Raw genomic sequence first — 18,319 nt, 5'->3', positions numbered from 1 at the left:
TCAGTTTAACGTCTCATCCGAAAGACGGCGCCTCCGACAGTGCAGCACTCCCTCAGCACTGCACTGGAGCGTCAGCCTGGATTTTTGTGCTCAAGTCTCTGGAGTGGCTTTACCGCCCAAGCGTGAAAATAAAAATGATTGCCCCCCCCCTCCCCAGCCCCCACAACTCTACCCATGGGGTCCCTTAGTCAAACACCTGCCTGGTCAAAAAACAACATTTCAAGTCTCACTTGAGCTATTAGCAAGTTTCCAGAACTGTTACAATCAAAACAAAAACTGTGAGGAGTGAATAAGCCACAGACCAATCCCAGAGAGGGAGTGGTTAATGCTTGACACTGCCACAGCCTGCAATTCAAACGGAAGGGCGCAGTTTGAAGCTGGAATCTGGAGGGTATCCAGCACAACTTCTTTCCTCTCTCTCCCTGCCAGGTCCATCGTGAAAGGCTAGGATCCTGGCGACAAGAAGAAAGACCCAGCGAACGGCGTTTATCTCACAACATGTGGGGTGTGTGGGCTCTGGCTGGGATCTTGCTGCTCTTGGGTCCGACCCCGGCCGGTAGGTGATGGTCACTGGAGTCACCGCTTCACTTGGCGATTATTCGGCTTTTTAAGTGTTTCTCGCAGTTTGCGATTTATTTATCTAACCAACCGCGTGTTGAGGTAAACATGATTTGTTTTTCCAAAGCTCTTCGCTTTCCACAGTCCTTCCTCTCTCCTTTTTTTTTTGGTGAAATTACTTCATTTTTTGTTGGCTTAAATCTCTGGGTGTAATGAGGAATAAACAAACATTTTAAAATACTTCAATTGATTTAGCGGAAGAAATGGAAAGGCATAGTTCTGGAAATGGTGAGAGATACAAGCAGCAGAAAGTTCAAAACATTGGGAGAGAAATGTGTTTGGCTGAAAGAAAGAATGTGCAATAAAATAAATCTAAAGAAAAAAAGGAAAATAACAGAAAGAAAACAGATTTTGTATAAAGGAGAGCGAGTTGTGGGGGTAGTGGATAAATCACCAGAGTGAATCCCTGTCTGGAGAGTCCAGAGTTTCTCCACACTCTCCCCATCCACTACCGGAGGATATATTCAAAGCTCCAAAGCTACCAAACAGTTCCTCAATGTGCCCCAGGGATGACTATGAGAGAGAGTGTCCTCAGTTCCTCAATATGCCCCAGGATGACTGAGAGACAGTGTCCCCAGTTCCTCAATGTGCCCTAGGATGAATGAGAGAGAGTGTCCTCAGTTCCTCAATGTGCCCCAGGATGACTATGAGAGAGTGTCCCCAGTTCCTCAATGTGCCCCAGGATGAATGAGAGAGAGTGTCCTCAGTTCCTCAATGTGCCCCAGGATGAATGAGAGAGAGTGTCCCCAGTTCCTCAATGTGCCCCAGGATGAATGAGAGAGAGTGTCCTCAGTTCCTCAATGTGCCCTAGGATGACTATGAGAGAGTGTCCCCAGTTCCTCAATGTGCCCCAGGATGAATGAGAGAGAGTGTCCTCCGTTCCTCAATGTGCCCCAGGATGACTATGGGAGAGTGTCCTCAGTTCCTCAATGTGCCCCAGGATGACTATGGGAGACAGTGTCCTCAGTTCCTCAATGTGCCCCATGATGACTTTGGGAGACAGTGTTCCCAGTTCCTCAATGTGCCCCAGGGATGACTATGGGAGACAGTGTTCCCAGTTCCTCAATGTGCCCCAGGATGACTTTGGGAGACAGTGTTCCCAGTTCCTCAATGTGCCCCAGGGATGACTATGGGAGACAGTGTTCCCAGTTCCTCAATGTGCCCCAGGATGACTTTGGGAGACAGTGTTCCAAGTTCCTCAATGTGCCCCCTCTTCTCCTTCTTGGGCAGTCCCTCGGAACCGAGGATGACTTGCTTCCACATTAAAAATGAGTTTGCAGGTGACTGATGAGTCCAATGCGGGACCTACAGTCTCTGTCACAGGTGGGGCAGACGGTGGTTGAAGGGGCGGGTGGATGGGATGCTTGGGTTGACGTGCGCTCCTTGCACTGCCTGCGCTTGGCTTCCGCTTACTCCCGGCGAAGAGACTCGAGGTGTTCGGCGCCTTCCCGGATGCTTCTCCTCCACTTTGTGCGGTCTTGGGCTAGGGATTCCCAGGTGTCAATGGGGATGTTACACTTTTTCAAGGAGGCTTTGAGGGTGTCCTTGAAGCGTTTCCTCTGCCCACCTGGGGCTCTCTTGCCGTGCCGGAGCTCTGAGTAGAGCGCTTGTTTTGGGAGTCTTGTATCGGGCATGTGGACAATGTGACCCGTCCATCGGAGCTGATCGAGCGTGGTCAAAGCTTCAATGCTGGGGACGTTGGCCTGAGCAAGAACACTGATGTTGGTGCGCCTATCCTGCCAATGGATTTGCAGGATCTTGCGGAGGCAATGTGCCTCAGGATGACTATGGGAGACCATGTCCCCAGTTCCTCAATGTGCCCAGGGATGACTATGAGACACAGTGTCCCCAGTTCCTCAATGTGCCCCAGGATAACTATGGGAGAGAGTGTCCTCAGTCCCAATGTGCCCAGGGATGACTATAGGAGACAGTGTTCCCAGTTCCTCAATATGCCCCAGGAATGACAATGGGAGACAGTGTTCCCAGTTCCTCAATGTGCCCCAGGGATGACTATGGGAGACAGTGTTCCCAGTTCCTCAATATGCCCCAGGAATGACAATGAGAGACAGTGTTCCCAGTTCCTCAATGTGCCCCAGGGATGACTATGGGAGACAGTGTTCCCAGTTCCTCAATGTGCCCAGGGATGACTATGGGAGACCGTGCCCCCAGTTCCTCAATATGCCCCAGGATGACTATGGGAGACCATGTCCCCAGCTTCTCAATGTGCCCAGGGATGACTATGAGAGAGAGTGTCCTCAGTTCTTCAATATGCCCCAGGAGTGACTATGGGAGACCGTGCCCCCAGTTCCTCAATATGCCCCAGGAATGACTATGGGAGACCGTGCCCCCAGTTCTTCAATATGCCCCAGGAATGACTATGGGAGACCGTGCCCCCAGTTCCTCAATGTGCCCTAGGATGAATGAGAGAGAGTGTCCTCAGTCCCAATGTGCCCCAGGGATGACTATGAGAGAGAGTGTCCGCAGTTCCTCAATATGCCCCAGGAATTACAATGGGAGACAGTAGTCTCAGTCCGCAATGTACATCAGGACAGGTTAATAGGAGACAGCAGCCAAGTCTCTAAACATGTTTCAGAACTGACGGACGAGAAACAGAAAATCTTAGATCCCCAGTTGGGCCCAGGACTGCCCGATGGCAGACATCAACCCCAGTTTCCGAATCCTGAACCTTCATTACATTCCATATTCATTACAATGTGGTCCCTGTTACACCACCTTAATTGTAATGTAACATCACTGCAATATGCAATCATTACATCTCCCCCTCATTATAACTTATTTTTGTTACACTACATGCTCATTATAACACCCGCAATAATATTGGATTCAATTGTAATCATCATCACAACTAACTCCTCATCACAACATACTTCTATTATTTATTCCTTATTACATTCAATCATTATAACGTTCCCCCATTTGTAACATGCTCCTCATTGCAAAGTCTATCTGATTACATTGTTCTTGTTACACTATAGTGCCATTATTATATAACTTCATTTTAATGGTATCTCAGACGGAGTCTGAGTGCGTGCAGGAGATTTATGACTCTTGCTCGTTCTGTCGTTTGTATTTTGAGCATTCCTGATGTTCGGATCTGGTGGAGAAGCCACTGTGCTTACTGTGGTGGAGAGAGCCCTCTGGCGTTAAGACTGGTGCATAGCACTGAACCTGGGACCTTCTTCCTGGCTTGTCCAAAGGTCATCACTTAAAACTGATATTAATATGCATATGTTTCTTTTAAACCTCATGAATTTAGATTTAAAAGCCAAATTAGACATCATTGTTCTGCCTGACAGAGATCCAGATTGGGATTTCCCTGGTTCAGTACCATACCAAGTGAATTTACCCACTGAGAAACCGGGACATCTCGGAAAGAGTAAAGCGTCCGGAATTTGTGGTGGGTAATAACGGTGAGCTAACAGCATTCGCTGTTATTACCCCTTTGAAACTGACCGCAACTTCAGGATGTAGCGCATCTGAACATGGAAATCCTGAGATGATAGCAAAATACTGTGGATGCTGGAAGTCCGAAATAACAACAGAAAACGCTGGAAAAGCTCAGCAGGCCAGGCAACATCCGTGGAGAGAGAAACAGAGACAACGTTTCAGGTCGAAGACCCTTCGTCAGAACTGAGAAAAAAGCAGGAAATGAAACAGATTAAAAAGCATGTTTGGGGGCTGGGAAATGGGGGAGGGGATGAAAGAACAAAAGGGAAGGTCTTTCATCCCTTCCGGACTCAATATCGAGTTCAACAATTTCAGATCATAACCTCGGCCCTGATCATATTTTTATATATTTTTATCCACACTTTTGGTTTGTGCCTTTTCCTTTTTTTTCTCTCTCCCACATGGCAACTGTCTCTCACTCTGCCAGTGCATTTCACACTTCATCTAGAGCCATCCTTTGTCTCTTTACCTGTCCTATTACCATCTCGTCTCGCCTTGAATATCTCTTAATGTCTCTTCACCTCCCACAGTCCTTCCCTTTTGTTCTTTCACCCCCTCCCCCTATTTCCCAGCCCCCAAACTTGCTTTTTAATCTGTTTCATTTCCTGTGTTTTTTCTCAGTCCTGACGAAGGGCCTTCGACCTGAAGCGTTGACTCTGTTTCTCTCTCCACGGATGTTGCCTGGCCTGCTGAGTTTTTCCAGCGTTTTCTGTTGTTACTATGGAAATCCTGAGGTTGTGGCCAGTTATTCACTGCTCCGACACTGGCTGCGCTGTGGCCCCACAGCCGGCAATCAGAGTAATCAGTGAAACTGATGAGAACTTGGGCTTTTCTGCGGGGATATCGCTGTTAAATACCCCATTAAATGTTAGACCCTTTTGGATTGGGTGTAACTGGGGTTTTAACAGCGTATTGACTGCTAAACAAAGGTTATGGCCCTGAAAGACTCATTTTAATTTTGTGGACTGTCAGATTTCTCCGTTACTATAAAAATTAAAGTTTTTAAGAAAGTTTAAAAAAAAGTATTAATTTTTTTTAAAGTTTGTTCATAATTATTTCAGGTTTACCTTTTCCCCATGTGAGAGCCCCAATCTTTGTTTTGCTCGCTGTAACATTGTTTTAAAGTCCAAATAAAAGCAGCTTCTTCACTTCCTGGCTCCCTGTTTGCAAGAATTCTGCATTGTGATTGGCTGCTTAGACAGCTCATTGATGTCACAGCAGCTCGCGGTAGGGATTTCCCATTATAGAGCGCTGCAGTCTCTTACGCGTTGGAAAAGGCAAACTTCTCGCCACAGAGATCGCGAGATCTCTGTGGGCAGCTTTCTTCGGGGCTAGCGACGAACACCTTTGCTTCGCCGCTGACCGCAAATTCTGGGCCAAGATTTTTAGCGCTTTAAAAAGCATTAAATCAGGAAATGACATCTGTACGTTTTCAAAAGTCACTTTGCAGTTTTGTCGCTGGTACTTCTAGGGGGGTACATCACTGTATTGGGATCGCTGGCACAGTGTGGGTCTCCTAGGGTCCAAGTGCTTTAGGAATTTTTTTTTTGCTTATTCCCCAAATTGGAATTCAGAAACTCAATACCTCAGTTTTTATAAGACTTTCCGTAGTGAGGCCTGTAGAGGTTATCATTCAGGTACAGTCTGGACACCTCAGCAACATCTTTGCGTGTGTAACCATGATTGAGTAACGCAGGACCCACAACACAAGAGACTGTGTGACATAAGAAAACTACTAGGCACTTGGTCTAAGCATTAAACAAAGCTTTAATCAACTGTTTTACAACATGGAGGTCTAGTTGTGTCCTTCACTAGTTCCTGTTAAGAATGTCCTGCGCAAGCTGGGCCCATGCCCGAGTATTTATACTCTCCCTAGACAGCGCCACCCGTAGGCCACTCAGTATTATTTCATAAGTCTTTCTTTCATGAATGACTGATTCATGTCACTGTGTATTTCCACTTGTTACGGCAAATAGATAATAATCAGCTAGTTCCCATTGTTAAGATAATAATGCAACCATAGAATAATAGAATCATAGAATGACACAGCACGGAAGGAGGCCATTCAGCCCATCATGATGTGCCGGTTCTTTGAAAGACCAATCCAATTAGTCCCACACCCCTGTTCTTTCCCCATAGCCCTGCAAATTTATTCCCTTCAATTATTTTACCAATTCCTTTTTGAAAGTTATTTGCCCAGAAATTCGGGCCTCCACGGGTGAGTACGCGTTGGGTACTCACCCGTAGGCCCAACGAAAGTGCCGGTTTCGTGCATGCACTGCACATGCGCGGGAAACCGGAACTTCCATTCCCTTAAAGGAAGGGGTTCAGAGGTCGAACACGTACGCCGGAGAGGCAGTGCGTACGCCTGGAACTTCCGGTTTTTTTCCCAGGTTTCTCCGGGAGGGTAAGTCTCCAGCAGCTACGCTTTTAAAAAGCAGACGCAAGGCCTGCTTTTAACAAGGTAAGTGGTGAATTAATTAAAATTAAAACATTTTTTCCACAGGTTTATTATTTTAAAATACTTTAAAGAAAGGTAAGTTTATTTTTAGCCCCGTTAGAAAATGTAATTAATCTTTTCAAAATTTTAAATTATTGTTTAAAATAGTTATTTTATGTAATTGAAAGTTATTTTTAAAAATGTGATTTAAAAAAAAAATTATTTGAAGTTTTAGTTATGTTTTGGGGCTTATAGTATTTATAGTTTTGACAGCTCTTCCTGTCAAATTTATGAATGGGCATTTCCCTGCTACCATTGGCTCTCCATGGCCCATGTGATCCCAGGGGACGCTTCGAACTAACTGTGTCCCTGGGATACGCAAGCACTGCGCGCCGGCAGTTGGAGGAGGCCCAGGATCGGAATCCCACGCGGGCCCACAGCTCAACGGCCGGCGCGCTAGGTAAGTACAGGTCGGGGGCTTGCACCCGCGGGAAGCCTCTGACCCGAATTTCTGGGCCCAATATTGAATCTGCTTCCACCTCCCTTTCAGGCAACGCATTCCAGATCACAACAACTCGCTGCGTGAAGCATGTTTTCCTCGTCTCGCCTCTGATTCTTTTGCCAATTATCTTAAATCTGTGTCCTCTGTTTACTGACCTTTCTGCCACTGGAAACAGTTTCTGCTTAATTACTCTATCAAAACCGTTCATGATTTTGAACAACTCTATCAAATCTAACCCTGAACCTTCTTTGCTCTAGGGAGAACAACCCCAGTTTCTCCAGCCTCTCCACATAACTGAAGTCTTTCATCCCTGGTACCATTCTAGTAAATCTCCTCTGCACCCTTGACATCTTTCCTAAAGTGTGGTGCCCAGAATTGGCTTTCATTTATTAAGCCATATTTTCCCCAGAATTGGCCACAATACTCCAGCTGGGGCCTAACCAGTGTTTTATAAAGGTTTAGCATAACTTCCTGGCTTTTGTACTCTATGGCTCTGCTTATAAAGCCAAGGATCCCGCATCCCTTTTTAACAGCCTTCTCAACTTGTCCTTCCACCTTCAAAAACTTGTATACGTTACACCCCCAGGTTTCCCTGTTCCTGCACCCACTTTAAAATTGTACCATTTAGTTTATTTTGCCTCTCCTCATTCTTCCTACCAAAATGAATCAACTCACACTTCTCTGCATTAAATTTCATCTGCCAAGTGTCTGCCTATTTCACCAGTCTGTCTATGTCCTCCTGAAGTCTGTTACTATCCTCCTCACTGCTTACCACATTTCCGAGTTTCATGTCATCTGCAAACTTTGAAATTATGCCCTGTATACCCAAGTCCAGGTCATTAATATACATCAAAAAGAGCAGTGGTTCCAATACCGACCCCTCTCGGGCACCGCTGCACACTTCCCTCCTGTCTGAAAAACAACCGTTCACCACAACTCTGCTTTCTGTCCCTTAGCCAATTATGCATCCAAGCAGCCACTGTCCCTTTAATCCCATGGGCTTCAATTTTGCTAACAAGTTAATTGTGCAGTGCTTTATCGAACGGCTTTTGAAAGTCCAAATGCACAACATCAACCACACTACCCTCATCAACCCGCTCTGTTACTTCATCAAATAACTCAATCAAGTTAGTCAAGCTCAATTTGCCTTTAACAAATCCATGCTGGCTTTCATTTATTAAGTCATATTTTTCCAAGTGCTGATTCATTTTGTCCCGGCTTATTTAAAAATTTCCCCACCAGCAACGATAGGCTGACTGGCCGTTTGTCAATTCCCGTTGCTCAGGCAATGATGTAATAATAATGGCAATTCCCCGATCACTCGGAATACAGCGCCAGAGCAAGGTTCTAATGAATTTTAAACGATTCGCTTTCACTTATGGTAACGGTTTTTTTTCAGTTACATCTGCTACCAGTAAACGTTCATTTACTACCTGTATTGCTGGAAAGGGGCAGAACGAATGTGTCAGAGAGAGGATGAATGGGGGAGAAAAGAGACGCTATTGATTCACTGGTGACACTGCTTGTTCTAGGTACGGATCCTCAGAAGGATGACACAGACTGGTGTGAACATGACAAGGCACTCCACAAGCGGTTGGATGTTGTAGAAAAGGTAACAAAGTGTGTTGAGTGTAGCAACACTGGTTACAATATTTTTTTTCATTCATTTGCAGGATGTGGGCATCGCTGGCAAGGTCAGCATTTATTGCCCATCCCTAGTTGCCCTTGAGAAGGTGGTGGTGAGCAGCCTTCCTGAACCGTTGCAGTCCGTGTGTTGAAGGTACTCCCACAGTGCTGTTAGGTAGGATTTTGACCCAGCGACGATGAAGGATCGGCGATATACTTCTAAGTCAAATGTCATCCGCCTCTAAAAGGACAAGGGTGAGCCCTCAAGTGAGAGAGCCGTGAGCCTTACCTCGATGTGTGATGTGTTTGAGGCTTTTTTTTTTAATTAGTTTTTTATGGGATGTGGGCGTCGCTGGCAAGCATTTATTGCCCATCCCTAATTGCCCTCGAGAAGGTGGTGGTGAGCCGCCTTCTTGAACCGCTGCAGTCCGTGTGGTGAAGGTACTCCCACAGTGCTGTTAGGGAGGGAGTTCCAGGATTTTGACCCAGCGATGATGAAGGATCGGCGATGTACTTCCAAGTCAGGATGTTGTGTGACTTGGAGGGGAACCTGGAGGTGGTGGTGTTCCCATGCGCCTGCTGCCCTTGTCCTTCTAGGTGGTAGAGGTTGCGGGTTTGGGAGGTGCTGTCGAAGAAGCCTTGGCGAGTTGCTACAGTGCAGCTACGGTGTGCCGGTGCATCTTGTAGATGGTACACACTGCAGCATGCATAAAAGAATCCATAATGGATGATTACATAGAATTACATAAAATTTACAGTGCGGAAACAGGCCATTTGGCCCAACTGGTCCATATAAGCCTCCTCCTACCCCTCTTCATCTAACCCTTTCCACAGATGGTTTCAGCCTTTAGATAAGCAAACAGACATGTCGCAATCCCCAATGAAGAAAAACTGAACTAAAAGCATAACATGGTGGAAATACACAGCCGGTCAATCAGCGTCTGAAAGAGGAGACAGGTTAACACTTCAGACGGGGCTATTTGATGTCAGCTGTGGCTCAGTGGGCAGCACTCTTGCCTCTGAGTCAGAAGGCTGTGGGTTTAAGTCCCACTCCAGAGACTTGAGCACGGAATCCAGGCTGGTGCTTCTGTGCAGTACTGAGGGAGTGCTGCACTGTCTTTCGGATGAGATGTTAAACCGAGGTCCCATCTGGCCTCTCAGGTGAATGTAAAAGATCCCATGGCACTCAAAGAAGAGCAGGGGAGTTCTCTCCGGTGTCCTGGCCAATATTTCCTCAACTAGCATCACTAAAAACAGATGATCTAAAAACAGAAAAGCAAAATACTGCGGATGCTGGACGTCTGAAATAAAAACAGAAAATGCTGAAAATACTCAGCAGGTCAGGTGGCATCTGTGGAGAGAGAAAGCGAGTTAACGTTTCAGTTCGATGATCTTTCATCAGAACTGGTAAAAGTTACAGACGCAACAGGCTTTAAGCAAGTACAGAGGCAGGGAGAGGAGGAAAGAACAAAAGGGAAGGTCTGTGATAGGGTGGAAGGCAGGAGAGACTGAATCACAAAATGGATGATGGTGTGAGACAAAAGGAGATGTTAATGGGACAAAAAAGATGGGTCTAGAGGAGGTGTAAATGACAATAGCAGAACCAATGGCCCAGAACTTCGGGTCTCCACGGGTGAGTCCGCACGGGGTACTCACCCGTAGACCCAATGGAAGTGCCGGTTTCCTGCATGCACTGCGCATGCGTGGGAAACCGGCACTTCCGTTCCCCTGAAAGCAGGGGTTCAGAGGTCGAACGCGTGCGCGGGAGGGGCTGCGCGTGTGCATCAAACTTAGTTTTTTTTTACAGGTTTTCCCGGGAGGGTAAGGCTGCAGAAGTTAGACATTTAAAAAGCAGTCGTAAGGCCTGCTTTTTACAAGGTAAGTGGTGAATTAATTAAAATTAAAACATTTTTTCCACAGGTTATTTATTTTTAAATACTTTAAAGCAAGGTAAGTTTATTTTTAGCCCTGTTAGAAAATAAAATAATTTTTTTCAAAAATTTAAATTATTGTTTAAAATAGCTATTTAATGTAATTCATAGTTTATTTAAAAAATGAGATTAAAAAAAAAAATTATTTGAAGATTTAGTGCTATTTTGGGGCCATAGTATTTATAAGTTTTGACAGCTCTTCCTGTCAATCTTATGAATGGAGCATTCCCTGCTCCGATTGGCTCCCCATGGCCCACGTGATCCCAGGGGATGCATCGAACTAACTGCGCCCCTGGGATTCACGAGCACTGCGCGCCGGCAGCTGGACCAGGCCCCGGATCGGAATTCCACGCGGGCCCACAGCTCAACGGCCGGCGCGCAAGGTAAGTGCAGGTCGGGGGCTTACACCCGCGGGAAGCCCCCAACCTGAATTTCTGGGCCATTACCAACAGCTGCTGTCTGACAAAATGGGGGCAGTGATTATGATCTGAAATTGTTGAACTAAATGTTGAGTCTGGAAGGTTGTAAAGTGCCTAATCGAAAGATGAGGTGTTGTTCCTCGAGCTTACGCTGAGCTTCATTAGAACAGCGTAGGAGGCCGAAAACAGAGAGGTCAGAGTTGGAGTGGGGCGGAGAATTAAAATGGCAAGCGACCGGAAGCTCGGGGTCTCACTTGCGGACTGAATGGAAGCATTCCGCAAAGCGGTCACCCAATCTGCGTTTAGTCTCCCCAGTGTAGAGGAGACCGCACCGTGAGCAGCGAATACAATATACTAAATTGAAAGAAGTACAAGTAAATCGCTGTTTCACCTGGAAGGAGTGTTTGGAGTCCTGGATGGTGGGAAGGGAGGAAGTAAAAGGGCAGGCGTTGCATCTCCTGTGCTTGCACGGGAAGGTGCCGTTAGGAGGGGGTGTTGGGGGTGATTGAAGAGGACAAGAGGAAACCTATTGTGGTTCTGAGATGGAGGGGAAGGGGTGAGACCAGAAGTGCAGGAAATGGGACAGATACAGTCGAGGGCTGTCAACCACGGGTGATGGGGAATCCTCGGTTGAGGAAAAAGGAAGACATATCGGAAGCACTGGTATGGAAGGTGACATCGTCAGAACAGACGCGGCGGAGACGGAGAAACTGGGTGATGTGCCTCAATGAATCCGAGACTCGACGTTAACGGAGCAAAGCAAGGCTTTTATTAACTCAGAAAGTAATACACATTGGAGAAGTGTCTCTCATCCAGAGATCTGCTGTACTGCTGTGAGACACGCTGGGGCTTGCTTAAGTAGGGGCCAGGTATGGGTGGAGCCCTACACACAATACAATACAGGTAAGGAAATGAAACTGAAACTAAACTAAACACAGGGAATACAGTGCCTGATGAATGGCATATTTCATCACACTGGGAGAATGGAATAAAGTCCTTACAGGAGGCAGAGTGGGAGGAAGTGTAATCACGGTAGCTGTGGGAGTCAGTGGGCTTATTGGTCGATAGCCTAGCCCCAGAAATGGAGATAGAGAAGTTGAGGAAGGGAAGGGAAGAGCTGAGATGGACCATGTGAAGGCGAGGTGGGGGGGGGGAGGGTGGAAATTGGAAGCAGAGAAAATGAAATTTTCCAGTTCAAGGCGAGAGCAGGAAACAGCACCGATAGTCATCAATATACTGGAGAAAGAGGTGAAGGAGGGGACCTAAGTCGGACTGGAATGAAGAATTTTTCATGTATCCCACTTCTCCTTTGACTCCACTCACTTCCTTCAAATAAAAGGTGTTGCTATGGGAACCCATATGGGCCCTATCTATGCCTGCCATTTCTATTTTTATTATCTGGTCATTATCTCATTGCTATGTGTAGGAATTTGCTGTGTGCCAATTGGCTGCTGCATTTCCTACATTACAACAGTGACTACATTTCAAAAGTATTTCATTGGCTGTAAAATTCTTTGGGACGTCCAGAGGTCGTGAAATGCAAGTTCTTTCTTTTACTAGATGAGTTATGATTGATTTTGCTTTTTTTTCTCCCTCTCTGGCTTACCTCAGAATCTAGAACAAACGGTCAGCCACTTGGAGGCTGAAATATCTGCCCTGCTCGGATTCATCGAGGCTTCAAAAACTCCACTTCAGCTAGAAGCGCCGACCATGGACATTTTTGAAAGTGGTGCGTGCAGTTTGTGGAGTGACTTTCGTGCCTTTGTGATCAGTGAATGTTGTGCTCATCGCGGTGAGGGCTGTTAGCGCTGGGAGATGGATCACGTTCCCATCTCAGGCACCAAGAGTCAGCACTGAAAGCATTGCCAGGCCAGGTGCTGTGCTGGTTCGATGCAGAGTCAAGCACCCGACAAATTTACCTCCGTCCCCAAATTTCAGAAGAGCAGCACCAAGTGTGCCAGAGCCACACTTTTCCATTTCACCCACCAGTCATACGCTTGTCCCTTAATTAACATCAAATTAGGCTGTGGTTTGTAGCTTGGGCCCACGCCCGCTAGGGGCAGGGTGAGATCCCAATTTGTATTTATATATTCAATATATAAATATTTTGGACATGACCAGACCCTGATTTTGCACTAATTAAGGGCCAAGGGTATGACTGGTGAGTGAAATGAAAAAGTGTGATACTCGTACACTTGGGGGGTAGTCTTCTCAACCCCCTATCTGACTGACAGCACCTCCAACTCCCCAACTGGTATTTATATATTCAATAAGAGTAGGGGGCGCAGTCAGCCAGATCGGGGGGTGAGTGGTACTGGAGCCCATGTATTACGGCGGCTGCCCCATGTGTTTAATTTACAAAAACCACTACCGCTCCCCCACCCGTGGCCTGGCAATGCTCACTGTCTAGGCTCACAGGAAGCAAGGCCATGTGAGCAGGAATTGGAGGGTAACTGGCACCTGTGGAACTGTTCCCAAGCAAGGAGACAATGCTCTCAGAAAAGGAGCTGGTGAGGGGGTGGGGGAGAGGGTGGTACCAGAAGGGCCCAAATTCCATCCCCAGTCTGTGTTGAGTCAGCTGGTCTCTACTGGGCTAAAGCAACTCCTGGTGGAAAGTGTGTGGGTGTGTGCAGGTATATGTGTCTGTGTATGTGGGTGTGTGTAGGTATATGTGTGTGTATGTGGGTGTGTGCAGGTATATGTGTCTGTGCATGTGGGTGTGCGCAGGTATAAGTGGGCTTATGTGGGTGTGTGCAGGTATATGTGGGTGTGTGTAGGTATATGTGTGTGTATGTGGGTGTGTAGGTATATGTGTGTGTATGTGAGTGTGTGCAGGTATATGTGTGTGTATGTGAGTGTGTGTAAGTATAAGTGTGTGTATGTGTGTGTATGTGGGTGTGTGCATGTGCGTGCAATGTAAGGATTTTGGGCAAGAGCAGGATCAGGCTGGGATCTGTTGCCAGGATCAAGCCCAACCATGATGCCTTTATGGTTAAGTAGCCTGCCAACTCCCACTGTGGTCACACATTAGGGTGAGGTACTAGAGGGCAGTTATACCCCAGCATGAGTCCACGCTTTGAAGATAGGAGGGGAGGAAACTGGAACACAAATCACTGGTTGAACTCTGTCTAACTTCCATTATCTTCACATCCAGCAGGTTTGTGTTGAAGGTCACGGTGCCCATCTTCATTCTGAAAGATACTCACGGAACGAGACCTGCATCAAGAAACGTACCCGCAAAGAGAGATTAAAAAATGAGTCTGTCATCAATTGCACCAGTTATTTTCTATATTATTGGATGTTCTGCCCTGTTCCTCACATGGGGTTATATCGAGCAAACGCTGAGTGTTCATTGGACTGGGGCGTCTGTTACCAGGGCAACAGGGAGCCTCCAAGACGTGCAGCCCTGATCTGGGCCTAAGTTAAGGCTTGGCAGTTTTCCTTACCTAGTTCGATTTACTCTTGTCTTTTAAAAAACTCTTTTATTTCTTGAAATGTCTTAAAGACAATTATGAAATGCAATTGCATGCTGTGTAGTGCTGCTGGTACCACATCCCTAGTGAACACCAGCCAAGTAACTCGGCCTCTCCCAGGTGGACAACTGCAGAGGACGGCATTTTTACTTTCGGTAGCTGAGGAAATAATTGGGATCTTATGAAGGAGGAATACAAAGTATTGACAGCACAGAAACAGGCCATTCGGCCCAACAGGTCTGTGCCGGTGTTTATGCTCCACACGAGCCACCTCTCACCCTTCTTCATCTCACCCCATCAATATAACCTTCTATTCCTTTCTCCCTCATGTGTTTATCCAGCTTCCCCTTAATTGCTTCAAAGCTATTCGTCTCAACCACTCCCTGTGGTAGCGAGTTCCACATTCTCACCTTCTCTGAGTAAAGATGTTTCTCCTGAATTTCCTATTGGATTTATTAGTGACTATCTTATATTTATGGCCTCTAGCTCTGGTCTCGTCTGCAAGTGGAAGCATCTTCTCTACGTCCAACCTCTCAAACCTTTTTATAATCTTAAAGACCTCTATCAGGTCACCCCTCAGTTTTCTCTTTTCTAGAGAAAAGAGTCCCCAGCCGGTTCACTCTCTCCTGATAGGTATTTTGATAGAATAATGGTGGCAAAATATTATTTTGTTCAAGAAGAAGATAAAAAAATTCAGTGTCTACATGAATGACTGAATGGTAGGGGTCGCCAACCCTCCAGGATTGGCCCTGGAGTCTCCGGGAATTGAAGATTAATCTCCGGGACACTGCCGTGAGCAAACCTGGGAGAGAAAAAAATCCTCGGCCCCTATAATTGTGATTTTTTTTTTCAATTTTCTTTGAATATTCTTGTTATTATAAAAATATTGGAGATGAGGGGGTAAAGGGCTGTTTGACTGGGCCGGGCAGTTGGAGGAGGGAAGTCATGTGATAAAACCTCCAGGAATACGTCCAATCAGAGTTGGCAACCCTACTGAACGGGCTCCCCCCCACCCCTCCCAATGGCCTCGTGGGTAGCGGTGTTACTTGTTGCAGCACAGAGGCCCAGGATTGATTCCAGGATTGGCGCAGGGTTAGCCTCTATCAGTTGGGGCAGCGGCTCCGATGGTAGAGAGGATAAAGAAAACCCAGACTCCAGCTTCTGATCTCTTGTGTGGAGCTCAGGTGAGGACCAGATCAGCATCATCTGTGCTGCCTTTCCTGCACCGATAGCCCACAACAGAATCATAGAATCATAGCATGGTTACAGCACTGAAGGAGGCCATTCGGCCCGTCGAGCCCGTGCCAGCTCTCTGCAAGAGCACTTCGACTCATCCCACTCCCCCGCCCTTTCCCCGTAACCCTGCACATTTCTATTCCTTCAGGTGCTTATCCAACTCCCTTTTGAAAGCCACGATTGAGTCAGCCTCCACCACCCTCTCAGGCAGTGCATTCCAGATCCGAACCACTCGCTGCGTAAAAAAGTTTTTCCTCATGTCGCCTTTGGCTCTTTTGCCAATCACCTTGAATCTGTGTCCTCTGGTTCTCTCGATCTACTCTGTCTGGACCCCTCATGATTTTGAACACCTCTATCAAATCTCTTCTCAACCTTCTCTGCTCCAAGGAGAACAACCCCAGCTTCTCCAGTCTATCCACGTAACTGAAATCCCTCATCCCTGGAATCAAGCTGTAGAGGTCATTTTAAGTGATAGCGGATTGGCTGCCTCTCCCGATTGTCCATCCCCTTCGGCAGAAAAGAAAATCGGGAGAGGTATAACGGGCGGCTGATGCGATCTGGCCCGTTTCACACTATCGCCAAAGGTCAGGGTTCACCACATGAAGGACGATCACGTGGATGAGGGAGCAGGGGGCAGCCGAGATCCGCGGAGTCATCCCCGAGCAAGAGTCAATGCCTTCAAGTTTGATGGGGAGAAAATCACCTGTATTGGTGCTGGGCCTTTCCCACTGTGAGGTTCTCGTCTCTCTAATGTCCCCTTTGCCTTGCTTCACAAAGTAGTGCACCGAAAGTAAAATGGCCACTTCCAGCCTCTGAAGGTCATTCCTATGAGGCCCAGGAAACTAAAAACTCCCGGCATTGAAGTAGAACACTCAACAAGCCCGTGGAATTGAAAAAAATATATAAATGCCCAGGCCTAACAAACCTCTTGGTTAATCAGGGCAGAAATAGTTTTGCCAAGATAACTTGAGTATTTTTTTTTACACTTGACTGCCAGTTGACTCAGAAAATGTTTCAGGATCTTAATGAAGGAAATCTTTATTGTGCTGCATTATTAAACTTTGCGTGACTGTAATTGACCCAGTGAGCACAAATGCATTAGAAGGTGTTGCATTACCCGATACAGACTAGAAGGGGGCCAGGCTCGACTGCCAATCTGTGCTGAATTAATTACCCAATCTTGGCCTGGCCAGCAGCTCACAAGATAATTACAGATGAGGGAGGCCGTTCGGCCCATCTTAATTCACCCATCCCGATAAACCCAAAGTCCCCCCCCGCCACCCCCACCCTCTCCATTGCAGAAGCCAATTTGTTTTTAATATAAATGATTGGAGTGTTTTAGGCTACATTGCTCCATCCTGGAGTCTGTTCCGTGAATCGACCGCTCTTTGTGTGAAGGAAGTCTCAGTATCAGACCTCGATTTGCTATTTTCCTCTGTGTAGCTTCTCATCACATGTCTCAGAAATACCTGAAAGCCCTTGACACGATGACTTGGTGTTATCCAGAGGCTTTGTTATGTCAGGTGGAATTCTGCAGGGAATTCGAGATGAGCCAAGAAAATAGGCTACAGGTTGGTGCTGGCGATGTTAGGGTCAGATCCTTCACACGTTCATACAGCTTTCGTGGGTCCTTCGTTTTAAGGGCGGCTTTAACTCATCGGGAATGTCGTGCAAATCACAGTAGGCGTTCGGCGCCTCGTGTCACCAATGGTAATTTCTACCCGAGTGAGTCAGAAAGTTCGGGAAGAGTTTCCACGAAGCACAGAGGACCTGTACATTATGCATTACCTCAACGTGTACACCAATAGCAGGCTAAGCCTCCGTCTCTGTCACTGCATCGACAAATTGAGAAATAAAATTGTAAATCAGAAAATGCACAGCAAGGAACTTCAGCATTTCATCGAATCACACAGCACAGAAGAAGGCCATTCGGCCCATCCTGTCTGTGCCGGCTCTTTGAAAGTGCTGTCCAATTAGCCCCACTACCCCTGCTCTTTTCCCATAGCCCTGCATATTTTTCCTTTTCAAGTATTTATCCAATTCCTTTTTGAAAGTTGCTACTGAATCTGCTTCACCACCCTTTCAGGCAGCGCGTTTGTAAAGAGAAAAGACAGGGTAATGTTTCAGATCTAGTATAGGTGGGAACTGAAAACTGCACTGGGCATCTGGCATGTCTGACAATGGCCTGGTTCCACCGTAGGACGCGGGCTGGAAAAATACCCATTTTCTTGGCACCAAGATTCCTACAGATGTTTTAACTGTGAGTATAACTCCGGTCTGCTTCTTCACATTCTGATTTTGTTTAGTACTCCATGTTGCTTCTAGTTTACTGATCAATAAAAATCAAACTGCTGAATAACCAGACTCATTTGTGGTGTCGGAGAGTGGAAGTAACCGAAAGCACTAGTGAGAGCAGCGCACCGTGGAGTGCGGGACGGTATCGCAAGGGGCGGCTGGGCGGGAGATCGCGCGTCTGCAGTGCCTGATGTTCCATCAATTTAATTGTCGGGAGCAGTGGGCCCACGATTTCCTGACCGGTGCTCCCTGCCCCCTCCTAAGAACATAAGAAATAGGAGGAGGAGTAGGCCATTCGGCCCCTCGAGCCT

At 46.8% G+C, this 18,319-nt stretch overlaps 1 protein-coding gene across 2 annotated transcripts; it reads left to right on the top strand.

The window, feature by feature from the left end:
• Nucleotides 1-338: 338 nt before the first annotated feature.
• Nucleotides 339-18,072, top strand: LOC147098502 (placenta-specific protein 9-like). 2 transcript variants are annotated; one of them, XM_085970282.1, is made up of 4 exons: nucleotides 339-556; nucleotides 8,561-8,640; nucleotides 12,616-12,733; nucleotides 14,159-18,072. In XM_085970282.1, the coding sequence occupies exons 1-4, from the start codon at nucleotides 499-501 to the stop codon at nucleotides 14,170-14,172; spliced, it is 270 nt and encodes an 89-aa protein (XP_085826408.1). In that variant the 5' UTR covers nucleotides 339-498; the 3' UTR covers nucleotides 14,173-18,072. The 2 variants fall into 2 exon arrangements, with proteins under 2 accessions (XP_085826408.1, XP_085826409.1); XM_085970283.1 differs by having other exon boundaries at nucleotides 340-556; nucleotides 14,162-18,072.
• The last annotated feature ends 247 nt before the right edge of the window (nucleotides 18,073-18,319 follow it).

The sequence above is a fragment of the Somniosus microcephalus genome, chromosome 29, assembly GCF_052327205.1.
Source record: "Somniosus microcephalus isolate GS21.2 chromosome 29, FLI_Smic_1.0, whole genome shotgun sequence".
NCBI classification, from domain to species: domain Eukaryota; kingdom Metazoa; phylum Chordata; class Chondrichthyes; order Squaliformes; family Somniosidae; genus Somniosus; species Somniosus microcephalus.
This window is presented reverse-complemented; position numbering and strand designations above follow the sequence as displayed.

Excerpts from the sequence above, each read along its gene's own strand:
- LOC147098502 (XM_085970282.1), top strand. The coding sequence starts at position 499 with ATGTGGGGTGTGTGGGCTCTGGCTGGGATCTTGCTGCTCTTGGGTCCG. Across the intron at positions 557-8,560 it reads CTTGGGTCCGACCCCGGCCG|GTACGGATCCTCAGAAGGAT; the intron begins GTAGGTGATGGT and ends TGCTTGTTCTAG. Across the intron at positions 8,641-12,615 it reads GGTTGGATGTTGTAGAAAAG|AATCTAGAACAAACGGTCAG; the intron begins GTAACAAAGTGT and ends GGCTTACCTCAG.